The 14,426-nt window shown below is 38.7% G+C and overlaps 1 protein-coding gene across 2 annotated transcripts in view; it reads right to left on the reverse strand.

The window, feature by feature from the left end:
* Positions 1-588: 588 nt before the first annotated feature.
* MYLK4 (myosin light chain kinase family member 4) overlaps positions 589-14,426 on the reverse strand; it is an 80,498-nt gene continuing 66,660 nt past the window's right edge. For both annotated transcript variants that reach the window (XM_085052024.1, XM_085052023.1), the window contains 7 exons: positions 14,083-14,224; positions 11,659-11,729; positions 10,792-10,920; positions 10,098-10,250; positions 9,682-9,754; positions 7,998-8,073; positions 589-5,709 (listed from right to left, as the gene is read on the reverse strand). In XM_085052024.1, the coding sequence (XP_084908150.1) occupies positions 8,026-8,073; positions 9,682-9,754; positions 10,098-10,250; positions 10,792-10,920; positions 11,659-11,729; positions 14,083-14,224 (616 nt within the window). In that variant the 3' untranslated portion in view covers positions 589-5,709; positions 7,998-8,025. The remainder of the gene's footprint in view (positions 5,710-7,997; positions 8,074-9,681; positions 9,755-10,097; positions 10,251-10,791; positions 10,921-11,658; positions 11,730-14,082; positions 14,225-14,426) is intronic.

Consider the following 14,426-nt stretch of genomic DNA (forward strand, 5'->3'; position numbering starts at 1 on the left):
ACCAATACAGGCCAGTGCCAGTCAGAGGTTGCTTACTGATTTCTTACCCTGTAACCTTTTTCTCAATTTTTACTCTTGCTCTTTATTTTTTCACTAGTCAGACGACTTGAAGTCTGATTTAACTCTGCAGGAAACAGTAATTCTGATTTCAGACTGTTTTGGTAGTCGATGAACTCCTAGGTGGCAAAAGGTTAAAGTGCATCCCCCAGACAGCAATACTGAATAGGCCAGAGGTGCAAGTGTGACAACTTAGAGAGAAAAGTACACCAGGTCCCTTGAGTGACCAAACACCAGAAATGTCAGTAATTTCTAATTTCCTCCTTAGTAACCTGGTCTTAAGGACTTACAGAAAGACTGCAGTCAAGAGCCCTTCAAGTCCCAGTTACTTGCAGAGAGAGCCGAGGTTTTCTTATAAGGAGTGAGTACAAACTGTGAGCCTGAGTCAACCTTTGACGTAGGTACATTTGTTTCAATGGAAATTACTTTTCTCTTCATGTGTCTAGAGACAGCAGTTGGGAAAAGACCATTTCTTTCTGTCACTATTACAAATGACAGGCACATTAAATACAGCAAACAAAAACCCTGGAGTAAACAAAATCAGCATTTATTCCTCAGTCATCTTTTTACAAGATTGCTTTGTGGTTTTCACAAAAGAACACATATCAGAGATACATGAGTTAATCTACAAAACCAGATATGCAAACCAAAGTGATAAGGTACATGAAAATCCACATGCTTCATGATTTAGTTGCCACATGCCTGTCATCTACATTCAAGGGAAGTTGCCATGGGGTACACAAACATTAGTTCTGCCACACCAAAATGTGATCACTAACTCTATGGACACAGCTAAACAACATATTTACAATGCACTATCTCTACCAGTCTTCATCTAAGTTTGAAACAGGTAGTTAGTTGTTCAGCTACCAAGCCTTCATGGAAGGTGAAACAGTCTAGCATTCCTAAATGGATTCATGCAGTGTTTACTTTTATTCACAGGAGACACAAGAACAAGTATGTATTGGTGATGATAAAAGTAGTACATGAAAATGCATCATCCTCCTGGAAGGAGTTTCAAGCATCTGTGCTCATTCATTCATTCATCACTGCTGCGGGTACAAAACTGCAACCATTACCATGTATTAGAAGTCCACAAGCTAAGAATTGCCTTGCTCACTGGATCCAGGGTAAAGGAATCCAATGTTTCCAGGTCTCCATCAGGGGAGAAGAGCTGATAAACACCTTATCTCACAGCTCCTGGTGGGAGCTATTTTGCTGAAAGAGGCTGCCAGCGATTTATAGTGTCAGCATTAAACGGAAAATGCTAAAATAACTTGACTCTTACTGCAATTTAACCACTGCAGAAAAACTGTTTCTTGATCGAGATTCTTCCACTGTTAAAAAGATTAAGGTTCTTTCTATTTTTCCAGATCGGGACTGGTGCAAAGCAGATACTTTTGGCAGGAAGGCAGGGTGGTTAAACTGGGCTCTTGTACTGTTCACATCACAAAAGGTGGATCTAGCACTTCCCTTATTTATTTCTGTGAGCTACCCTGTTATTCCTGGTTAGAATCAAGAATTTAGCTTGGCTTTAACTTTATTCATCTTCTGAAATTAGAGGAAATATGAAAACAAAATTTAAAAGTAGCTGCTCTTGTAATCTCCAGAGTGGATTATCCAAGTTGCCAAGTGCTTTTGCTGTAAGGGTACCCAGAGGAGCAACTGGCTGCAGGTATTCACAAACACAGGCATGACAGTATGGAGATCTTTCTGCTGAAGAGGTTTTTACCCATTTCATAATCTTCAGGATATCCAACATATAAAAAGGGTTGAAAAACCACTAGTGTCCCATCTTGTGCTAAGTATACAGTGTCCTAATTCTTATGAGTGCCAGGTGGTAGCTGTCATGCCCCCAGGATATGGCCTTTAATTTTCATCTGTCAGGAAGAATGTGATGGTATGCACAAAACAAAGACTGCATCTTGGCACTTTATCCCTCTCACCAAAGCTGATGTTTCTATATCACTCTTGAGGTACCTGCAGTCATTTCTGTCTGCCTATAAGTAGGCAGCTAAATGGAATAACAACAGCTAGAACAGCACCTTTCATACCCAAACCTGCTCTTGGTTTTTTGCACAGCAATTCACAGTTTCCAAATGCATTCACATAAGCCAATATGTTGCAAAAATTATAAGCAAACTCACATAGATGTAGGTGACTTATTAGAACCTAGTAGCCTTAGTATTATTATGACCTAGTAGAATATCAATGATAATGTGCCAAAACAATAATTTAACATAGCAGGATTTAGCTATTATCCCTTACAGAACATATTTAAATAATAGAATCATAGAATCATAGAATCATAGAATCACAGAATCATAGAATCATAGAATCATAGAATAGTTTGAGTTGGGAGGGACCTTTAAAGGTCATCTAGTCCAACTTCCCACAATGAGAAATTATGTCTCTCACTAGATCAGTTTGCTTAAAGCCCTGTCCAATTCAGCCTGTAATGTTTCCAGAGGTAGGGCAAAGTAAAACAAACCAAACTTGCATATGTGAGCACACACACAAAACAGCATGCTGCTCAAAGTGCAATACACACAATTAGGAAGCCACTAAAGAGAATCTGTGTCAAGTTATTATTTAACTAAAATTACAGCTAGAAAAGACCACAGAATCACAGAATTACAGAATTGTTAGGGTTGAAAGGGACCTCTGAAGATCATCCAGTCCAACCCCTCTGCCAAGGCAGGATCACCTAAAGCAGGTGACACAGGAACACATTCAGGTTGGTTTGGAATGTCTCCAGAGAGGGAGACTCCATGATCTCCCTGGGCAGCCTGTTCCAGTGCTAGGCCACCCTCAATGTAAAGAAGCTCTTTCTCATGTTGAGGTGGATACAAGACACAAATGAACATCTCTGGAGACATTTTTCTCAGGCACATTGCTATACACAGCAGTGATGATTACACAGCAGCGTAAATTTTTTACCCTTGATAACAATAAGGACCGAGGTAATGTACCTCCCTTTGACTCAGTGCTGCAGATCCAGCATCACTGGAGCAAAAAGCAGGAATGCACTTGGGATTCTTTCCTCCTCCACTGGACACCTGCAGTCCCACACTTGGGTTTAACCCTGGGCACCAAGTGGCACCTTCAGTCACTGCAGAGGCTTGCTCAGTCCAACCTCCTCTGAGTGTCCCTCTGTTAACTTCATCCCTCACTGCAGCAGCTGTTCTAAGAATGAAACAGTGGGAAAATTTACAGACAAGACTCTAGAGGGTGACCACCATTATCCATGTTATTAAGAATGGAAGTTAAATGCCTTGATTGTGTTAGCACACTGTCCCGTTGCACAGGCTAGAGGCTGCTGAGGAGTCCCCTCCTCAACTCATGCCTAAATTCTCAAGGTGGGGGAAATATGTCCAGCTCTTCCATCCTCCCACGTGTTCCTATTTCTGACTGAGGACTGTGCAGATAAACTTGGAGGATGTGCTCAACAGAGGCTATGTTTTCCTACGGCTCCTGGAGGATTTGTGGTTGACTCAGTGCAACACACTGTAACACCAGGCTGATCTTCACAGCACTAAGCTCTTAATTACTACTCTGATGTATATATCAACAAATAATAAATCCTCTTAATTTAACTGAGCAACAAAGCAGAAAAGACTGTAGTCACACGACTATTTTAGTATGGTTAATAGGATTCAAAAGTACATGCAATTTATTTGTATCCACAAATATGAATACCGCAGGAAAAACAAAACCCTGATCCAATTCTACAATACTGGCACTAAAGTGCATGAGATGCTGACATTCCAAAGCAGTTTGCTGCATTTTAGTCTGATCATTGAGTTGTTTGAAGACAGTCAGAACAGGAGTGGGAACTCCAGCCCCAACAGAAAGGTAGCTTTTCTATTTATTTTGTACAAAAATAAATGGTGACTAAAAACAAGCAGTCCGGCTTCTATCTAAAAGCCAGATGCTCGTTTTCTTGCTTTGAGACTGCTCAGTCTTTTCCCAAAGAAACTTCCATTTCTGCTAGTCAAAGTTTACTGTAGTTAAGACTAGAGATGTTAGGACTTGAAAGTGGCATAACTTTTAACATTGTATAAAAGTTACACAGTGTGTCAGTGTGTGACAGCAGGATTTGCAACCTCTGGTGCAACAAATCAGTATCACTAAGATGTCACAGCTGTAAGAAGCCCTGTTCATTTACAGGAGCAGCCTTAAGAGATGTACTACAATGATTTTAAAATATTGGATCAAACAGGCTGTAGAGAGTGTGATGGCTATGATGTCCCAGTAATGAGCCCCTTATTTCAAAATGAATGCTATCCAGAAAGGACAAAGGTGAGAGAAGCAATTCATTATGTGATGATGAATAATACTGTTTTGTCTCTATGTTGATCCCTTTTTAAAAAAGACAGAATTTAAATATATAAACATATGAAATGTGTAGATAAATATATAGAGATAGCTATGTTTATATGTGGTTTGATCAGAACTGGATTAAGCAAAGACAGTGTAAAGACACCACAACAGCATGATTAAATAAAATACTCATTACAATTTGCATTTATGTAGTTCTGAAACCAAGCAGTAAGAAAGCCATATACAGCAGGGAATAAGTCTCATTATTATAACTTCAGAGCCTTGGCAACTTGGGATCAGATTCACTTAATGATGAGCCATATTCAAACAATCTCAGATAAAGAATTCAGCTGTTCTGACCACCATTGTTTTTACCTAGTTAAGAATCAGAAAAGCTTGGGAGGAAGATAAGAAAACTAGTAATACAGAGGATTTTTATTTGAACCTGTACTCAGAGGTTATAATGAGCAAAGCACTGACTCACCTCTTTGCCAGTGGTCCTAATCAGTTAAATTAGCATTAAACAGACTAGCTGATATAAAACCATCCTCTGTTAGAATAACTCTGAATTACACTTGCATTTTGGAGAACAGAGTCTGCATGGGTACAACTGAATAGTGCCTTGTTCTCTTTCTTGTTTAATTAAGCCAAGTGGATTTACAGCAAGCAGTAATTCATCAGGCTACAAAATCCTGAAATGTACCATTTCACAGTTGCAGCAAATTCACCTACATGCAAGGAAAGCCTCATTTCTCCCTTCCACTGGTGTTACATTAACGTGGCTTTCACTCTGGTTGAGCTAATCCTTAACTCATTTTAGTGTGACAGGAAAAATAAACTTCAGATCTTCTACATAAGGAAGCTTTAAATTTGCTGCATTTTTTGTTTGTTTGTTTTCTAAAACTATTTGACTCCAGTGTCAAATGAACCTTGGCTACAGATATAAAATAGTGATATATTGCCTTCTGGGGTGAGATGAGAAGCAGTTAATTTTACATGATAATTCAAACTTTAAGGAGCCTTTGATAAGAAAATGGGGATATAAGACTAGATAGAGAAAAGTTCATTATGAAACCAAGCTAATGTAGCACTTGCAGGCATGGAGAATATGGTGCTCCAGAAGAAAAACCTTCCTGCAACCTGGAGAAATACTTTCCTTCTTTCAACAGCTGAATAGAGAAGAAGCAGCTCCACAATGCGGGGACTTGTCCTGCAACTAAAGTGCTGTTGGTCCATTTAGTAGAAGTCTCAGTCATGGCAGGGGAGTAAAGCACCAAGACTGCTGATATTTTCAAATCTCTTAGCAGCAGTAACCACACAGCAGCTTTTCTGCAAAATAAACAAAACAAGAATTCAGTTAATTCAGCAGTATATTTTTTCATTTGGTTAAGTGTTCTAAGACAACCACGTGGTGGTTTCTTCATGCATAAAGAAAAGAAAGCAGCACTGAAGCTTCTTGCTTACAAACAATTCTTGCAGCCACCTTTTCTGTGAAATGTTTTATACAATATTAAAAAGACAAGGCCTCTTTGTTAAGTGGAGAACTGATCCTGGAGGTCTCTCTTGAAATGCAGTTACTCTGAGTTTTTGCCTCTCCTGTCATACAGATCACAGTATGCAAAGGCATGCTGCAAAACTCTCCATATATTTGTGTTACCACTGCAAGCATTTATAATGCCAGGTCTAAATCAACTGGCACTTGAGTGCATTATTTTGGGTTAAATGTGGTAACCATACTACTTGACCGGTAAAAATAGCTAAAGGGATTCTTTAAAAATAAAGCACAGTTATGACTTTAGATCCACTCATTAAGTAAACTCAAATAAACTCCAAAAAGAAAAACACACACAGAGGAAATAACACTGCAAAAGCCAAAACCAGATTTTCCTGCAAGTTAGATCATGGATAGGTTACTATGTTACAAAGCTATTAAAAGCTTATTTAAAAATAATTTTGACTGCTGTTGGACAGTCAATTTATCTTAAAGTTGACTTAGGTTGTAATAGAAAATTGTGTAATACCGTGCTTCCTGCATTAGAGAGGGAGAATTTCCACCATTTTGTTGCTGTGTTCATTGCCACAAGTTAGTGGCTTGAAATGAGAAATACAGATAAAAACACTAGTTGTGCAGCAGGGCTGGAAAACCTGTTTAGAAAACTACTGTGTAGAAACGCACAGGTGAGTGGACCAAAGCTTCACGGAATCTGTCCGAGCCCCAGTGAAGTGAGGGTGAATACTGAGGATCACAAAGAGGTATGAATTCCCACTGGATTTCCAGTCCAGAAGTTGATGCTCAGCTATTACCATATCAGGAAGTTGGCAGGAGAGAATGTAAGATGTAATAACGGTACCTTAGGCCTTACTGGTTTCCACTGTATCATGGAAAGGCATCTTCATGTCCCGGAAATAGCTCATGTAAAAATCATTAACTTCTGTGTTACTGCACTACACTGTATAAATTCTGCTCTAATCATACTTAGTCAGAACAAAAATTCCAACCTCTCACAATACTCTCTTTTTCACATGTTCCTGGAAAAAACTCATTGCAAAAAATCCACCAGTATATCACTTGCCCTACCGAGCAGATGATGGATGATGGCACCAATAAAAACTTGTTTATGGTGAAAGGTGGACTACTTTTATTTTGGCATCCTGTTGTTACTCATGACACACTACTAAAAGGAAGTGGTTTTACAGTGTATGTGTGTGTTCTCAGCCTAATTCACATCTTGACCCTCCACTGAGTTTTGCCCAGAGATGGCCTCCAGAACCTCTGAGCGATTCCCCTGGTCCTTCAACAGAGCCACCAACTTCTGTGGTAGCTGGTGAAAGTGGCTGTGGGAATTGGTGTACTGGTTTATGGAGACACTGCAGTGCCTGAGGCAGCATGATTTCAAAGTGGCTGAGTGACTATGCCATGGTTAAAGACCAGAGACAGAACACGAGAGCAGACTTGAGTCTCCCTGATCCCCAAGGGAGGCAGCCAAGCCAGCCTGAGAACCACTAATGAACTGTTTGTTAATGAAAGGGCAAAGACAAGGAGCCAGGGAAAAAGGACAGAGAGATGCTCTGTCAAAATTGTTTGGGTTGCTAAAAGGGAAGGTAAGTGCCCTGTCAGAACTGGGTCCTCAGATGTGTGGAGCAGCTTCTTTTAGGGGACACCTTGCTTTGATTTCACTGCTGTTAGTCAAGCTGCCCTGAGGGTCTGGCCCGTGCCTCTGCTAAAAAGTTATTACTTTTCATATTTCTACCCTTTCTAAACTGTACTTCTAACCACAGCATGAAAACCCGAAAGCTTTCAACACTGAAAAATTATTGGGTGAAATCCTGCCCCATGAGAGCCAGTGGGAGCATAACCATTCCCTCTAAAATGGCCAGGGTTTGCAGCACATATGGCTCCGTACCCATTAATTATTTTGCACATTGCTGTTACTTGGTATAAGTAATGGAGCCAGTTTACATTTTGAATGCTTTCCAGACAGCAGCAGGGATGGTGGTGGTGAATACAGTTTGGACTGTGCACTTTGGACTGTACAAGGTTTTCAACTGCCCACTGATCCCTTCCACAGGGGCTACAGCTTTTACATCTGAATGAACATTTGGGACCTGAAACAAACCTTCTGTTTGGCAGCTCTTTCAGAGAGGTTATTGAGCCAGGGGTGCTTGAGACACAGAGTCACCTTTAGCCTTTTTCTAAGGAAAAACAAAAAGAAAACAAAAACACAAACAAAAAAGAAAGAAAGAAAGAAAGAAAGAAAGATACCATTATTGGAGAATTAATTGAAGATCAATCATATCTTACCTCTACTTAAGGTAATGGCAGGAGAACACTGCAACATCAGCATGTGTAGTGACGCTATTTTGCAAAGCACAAGTATGAATAAAAAATACTGGGGGAGGAGATGCAAAGGACAACATGAGCTGCAAAGTTTGCATTAGGGTAGGGTTTTCTGAGGAAAAAAAAGCTGGTGACAGGAAGAAGGACAGCAGTTTGTGTTCTTGCAGAATTTGGAAAAGACTGTCTGTTCCCCAGACTGGAAAAATCAGAACTTCACTGGAGGCCAACTAAAGGAGTCAAATTGTATCCTACAAAAACCTCTAAAGATATATTAACCATTTCAAACTCTCCTATTTTTACTGTGCATACACACTTACAAATCTTCTAATAATCTCATGGGCATTGCTGTTCTGGGAGATTACAAAAAAACTAAATTTCAGGGAAAATTAGAATAATTTATTTGATTTTACAGCCTATTTTATAGTAATTCTAGTTATTCTTACTCTATAACAGGAATATCTTGGAAGGACAGAGCTCTCAAGACACTATTTAGTCCATCCCATAACCACATCAGCAGAGCTACCTCTGCTTGATTATCATCATAATCTTTGCTTTTATTTTAATAACATTATTTTGTTAATTAATAATATAGTCTATTGATTCTTAATGATGGCTATATATCAAAATGCATTTTGACATATACATCCTAGGCAATACAGCAGTCATTTTATTTAACACAGAAGTGCTTTGCCTGCTAAGGAAGAAGTGAATATTGCACTTCAAATGCTGTAAAAATTCTGAAACCTGCTTAAAATTATCCCCTCACAATCCACTGAACCACTGAGTGGACTCACTTAGAAACAGCCAACAGTGGTGTCACCCACATCATGAATATCCAAAAATTACTGACTCAGGAATAACCAAAGTGATTTAAAATCTTGTTGCGCCTCCATCTCAGCCCAATGGAATTGTTCACTTGAGCAATTATTATTCTTGGGTAAAAATTATTCTTCTTTTGTGTTGGCCACTAAGCTGGTTGCCATTGAAGGGCATGAATGTGCTTAAGTACAAAGGTATGCCCTAGGTGAAGTTCCAAGCTCTGTTGGTATCGCTTTGGAAGAGGTTGGATGAAATCTAACAGCACTCATGGGGGTCTTCAGGAGACCCTGAAACAGTTTTCAAACTAGGAACAAGAATCATCCCCAGCTGGAAAATCCTTTTCATATGGTAATTCAGTGCTCATTTTGTAAACACTTTCATTTTGCTAAGAAATGGATCCACTCAGCAACACACAGTATTGCAGGATCTTGTATTTCGTCTCAGACATGCAAGAACTGATGAGCAAGTGTGAGCATGCAAATTGTAACAGCTAAAAAAAAGCAAGGGGACACATGTGGCTCACAGTGGCAAGAAATGAATCAGCAACAAAGACTCAAATGAAGTTAAGAAATATGTCAAAGCAAAGTGATGTGGCAACACAACAGGGCAACAGCAGATGCACAAGGATATTTAAATGTAGGGACCTGGAGTCTGAAGTGGAGCTTGTGGTCTGTTAACCATGGGTGTTTTAAGGCAGCAGTTGCACTTAATCTCCAGCTAGAGGAAAACCAGAATGCTATTAAGAGTTTTTCCCAGAATCTTACAATTCAGTAATTATCTGTTACAGGTCATGTGTTCTGCCATCATGCAGTGCTGTCATTTCAGAACAGTATGACAGATGGCAGATGAATTAAGTTTTGTTTCACAGCAAAAAATGTATTCAGGTGATTTCAGAGCATTTGAGGGATACAATGAACATCAATGAAGTATCATTATAATACTGTATGTGGACATAAAAAACTTAGATAAGTCATATTAGTTCTGCAATGAAGCAGCACAAGTGACACAACTGTGTCATGATGGCATGGAACACATGTTTCAAAGATACAGGATCATATACCATTTTTCCTTGATGAGAAGCTTTGAGATGAAATCTTTGGCCTCATCAGAAACATCTCGAAATTCCTCATCTTCAAAATCCCAGTTACAGGCCAGGATATTGTTGAGGGTCTCATTGTCATCATCACCCAAAAAAGGAGACAATCCAGTGAGGCTGAAGTAAAAAGGAGTATGTTCAGTCCAAGTAAAAAGGAATATGTTCATTCCTCCTGTCTTTCCCTCTTCCTGTATATGGTCTCCAATGCACCAGCATGATTGTTCTGTCACTCTGGACTATCTTACAAAATATTACTAGGAAGGTCTCCAGACCATTCCCATTTTCTCATCTATTTACATGTTTAAATAATCACCCTTCTTCTCTAACACACCAAGCATTACTGTCTTTCTTGGTAGGTCATATTTTCTAGACCTCAGACCCCTCTTGCACTATCCACTGGAAATTTACCAAGCAGCTTACATTGTTCTGGAAGTGTGATGCTCAAACACTCCTGAGAGATGTGCAAAAAAAATGAGGATGAAAAGTTCATGGCTATTGGAAAAGAGGAGAGATTTCTCAATACGGAACTTGGAAAGAAGTCTACCTTTCCTATTTTGGGTACAGATTTTTTCACTCTTCCAGTAAAACAGCAAACTTGGATGACTGACATAGTTCAACCTGGAAAGAGCTTACAAAGCAGATACTGAATCCTACTTACAGCATATAAGCAATGACTCCTAAACTCCACATGTCTGTAGGAAAAGAGACAAACTCATAATTCACAACTTCAGGAGCAAGAAATTCTGGAGTCCCAAAGTTAACTCGAAGTTTTTCCCTGGGTTTATATCTGGGAAATGGAAACATTAACAAAGGACATCAATTACAGTTCTTAATAAAGTTGCATTGTCAATTGTCTAGCACTTAGGGGAATTCCAGAAGCATACAGAAAATTCCCTAGGACAACAAGGACAGACAGAGGTACAAACTTAAAACAAATATGCCAACATACAGAATGAAAAGTGTTTGCAAGCTTTAAATCATACTAGGACAAAATGCAACTGCTATAAAAAGGAAGAAATTCATATTTCAAGGGCTTCTCAGAGCAGCTCTTACCATCCTTTTGGGACTTCTCCATATCATAGGCATGAAATTTTTAACCAGTAAATCCTTCACTGAGGTTATAGCACCTAATTAAACTAGAAAGTGATATAGCACGGGATATATTATAAGAGCCCTCAATGGTATCTTCCACTCTCTTTTGAATAATCTCTTAATACTGGAGACAAGAGACTAAACAAGATGAACCACTGCTTTTGTCCATTTTAGCTGTTCCAAGATACTTATATGAATGCTTAGTGAGAATCAGCCCTCTTTCAATCTTCTACCTGAAAAGAAGGTTTCAGGACAAATCTTTCTCACTCAGCTCCAGACATTCCATATTAAAAGATATCACTGGTTAAAAGAAACAAATTTGTCCAAAGAACAGTAGAAGAGCATTATGTATCAAATACATCATTGTAGGGATGCAATACTTTTTTCATTGTTTTCTAATTCATTTATGGTTAGTGAGAACACATGCATGTACCTTCTTGCCAATCCAAAATCAATAATTTTTACTTGATTTGCCTTTCGGTTCACGCACAGGATATTCTCAGGCTGCCAAAAGAAACAAAAGGAAAAAAAAACACTTGAATGAGAAACAAGCACGAAATACTGGGCTTTTAGTAAACTGTAGGAAGAAAAACACTAATAACAGTGCAAATATCTCATAAGCGCCTTTTGCTTTCCTCCTTGTTCAGATCTCTCTGCATACTCCCCTTGCTGTCACACAGCAATAGGAGCCATGCATTTCGTGCCTTGCAACTGCTTTTTCTTCTCCACAGCTTTTCAATTTGACATAAGGCAGCAGTTCAGATAAAGAACTCATTAGGGGGAGGGGGACTGGGAATGCAGACTTCCAAAGAGGGGTTTCAGGATGCTGTCACTGTGATTTTACCTTAATAAGCTGATACTGATTTTAAAAAAATAATAAATTTTTTGGGCTTTGAAATTTATCTTACAGCTTTACATTTCTGAGTTCTCAAATGTTCTGTCAGATTGAACATTAATATATTAAGCCAGACACATCAACTTTATGTTTTTTTCAGGCATTTTAGCAAAAGATAGGATTCACAGGTTAAACCTCTCTGGATTTTCATAGGGCCAAATGCTACTCTTCACTTTCCTGGCATGAATCCATTAACTTCCAGGAATTACTCCAAATTCACAGAGAAGGAACTGAGAGAAGGATTTGTCCAATTGTCTTTGAAATGTAAATACCTAAAATACAGTCCCATATTCACTGCCAGCACTTTTATAGCTACTCTGTCGTATTGCTCAGTGAGTCCTCTTTGAAACAAAACAGCCCTCAACACTTAAAACATTAGTTAACCTTTGTCACCATTACTAATTCATTTTACATGCAGGACTTTTAAACACCATATGTCCATAGTTTCTGAGGTTCTGGATGATTATGGTCAAGATGATTTTCTTTCAATTTCAAGCTTTCTTTCCCAAACTCATTTGTTACTGACAGCAATCTATGAACAAGCAAAACAGAAGGGAGAAGCTATAGCTGGCAAGCACATGAAAAGAGGTCTCTGGGATTAATTTCTTGGATTGTATATGTATCTTTTTGTCAGCACTTTGACCTCATATTAAAACTGTGCCATCTCAGGGTCATAATTAATGTGTCCCAAAGAACTGTGTGAACTTCTGTTTGACAGGTTTCTAGGTAACTGGATGTTTATAGAGAAAGAGAAAAGTAAGTCTGGTCATTGATCGGCTACTGAAGCAGGTCCCAACAAGCATCTGCTCGTTTCCTTAGCCACTACAATAATATATATGCTAACAACATTAAAGATGTACTATATTAACTCAGTTATTACAAGCCAAAAACAGCAGCAGTTATAAAAATCTCACCAAAGAGAAAACCATCTTGTGCACTTCTTGTTTCGTTTTATTGTGTTGTAAAGCACAGGGATCACTAGGAAGCTTTCTAGCCAGTCATAAAACTAAAGATTTTTATTCCTGCACTAAATAGAGGTAAGAAAAAAGTCCATTATTTAATAAAAACTTGGACTAAGGGAAAAAGAGCCAGCTCAAATGTAGAGTTTAATGAAAAATAACAACAAATTTTTTCTAAGTGGTGGCAGTTGACTATTTGCAGTCAGTCAGAGTAAGAATGTGCAGTTGGTGGGTTTGTTTTTAAAAGGAAGTGAGGATGCTTTTTGGATATGCAGTCAAATATTTTATATAACAGCAGAAGATCTAAGTACATGGGAGAGTATCTGCCACCTTTCTCTGGGCTATCAACTATCCTAGCAGCCATTATCTAATCCAACATAGACCTACTGTATTCATTACATTAGCCACTGACTATTTTTATTTCTTTCATTTTAGAAAGTACTTTTTAATGCAGTTTCCCTTAATGTGGCTATCTGTTGATGCCGTTTCATGACAACAGCACTTTGGTGTAGTACTCAGAAAGTTGTGTTAGCCTTTTACACTGATTCTGAATGATCCTTGAATTTAGTTCCACTCACTCATGCCTTGATTTCTGCGTAGTAAAACAGGGGAAATTGCCACCCCATGGCTGATGTGTAAACACGTATCTTGTGCAGTTGAATTAAATAATATTTGCACCGTATCTCGAGATCTAAATATTGAAATTGACAATAGCCATGCATTTGTAGTCACCTACTGGCTTTCTGTAAAATCAGTCTGTGGAAAAATTTATGCACTATGATGCTTGATGACATATGACCACAATTCTCATCTAATTTACTTAGTCCTGTAGTAATTTAACTGATCTCAATGTGGCTAAAGTAAATATGCATTGAAATAAGGAAAGCAGAATAAGGCTCTTTGTTGTTTCTGCCACAGGAATCTGCTAAGCTTTATGGCCTGCCATTAAGAATAAGAATTTCCACATCTGTCATTGCACAAAACATACATCTCAAAACTCTACCTTGAGATCCAAATGAAGAATGTACATTTGGTGCATGTACTGAATTCCCTTGCAGATCTGTTTTATGAACGAGATAGTATCCATCTCTGTCAAGTTGTAGTTTTCATCAATAATTCGGTCAAATAACTCTCCTCCTTCCACACTGAGGAGAAAAAGACATTAGTGACCAAGTTCAAATCCAATCCCATACAGTAAGACTAATGCAGAAACTGTACTACTGACTATTTTTATCATTCACAGTCAAGTTTAGTAAGATGAACTTGTACTCTGATCTGAACTTTCTAAAAACTGGGCTCTGATGCATACTGGCCTGAACCTCTTCAAGGCCTGAGTCCAGTCTCCCA

This window comes from Lichenostomus cassidix, chromosome 2, assembly GCF_008360975.1.
Source record: "Lichenostomus cassidix isolate B80296 chromosome 2, HeHo_3.0, whole genome shotgun sequence".
NCBI classification, from domain to species: Eukaryota; Metazoa; Chordata; class Aves; order Passeriformes; family Meliphagidae; genus Lichenostomus; species Lichenostomus cassidix.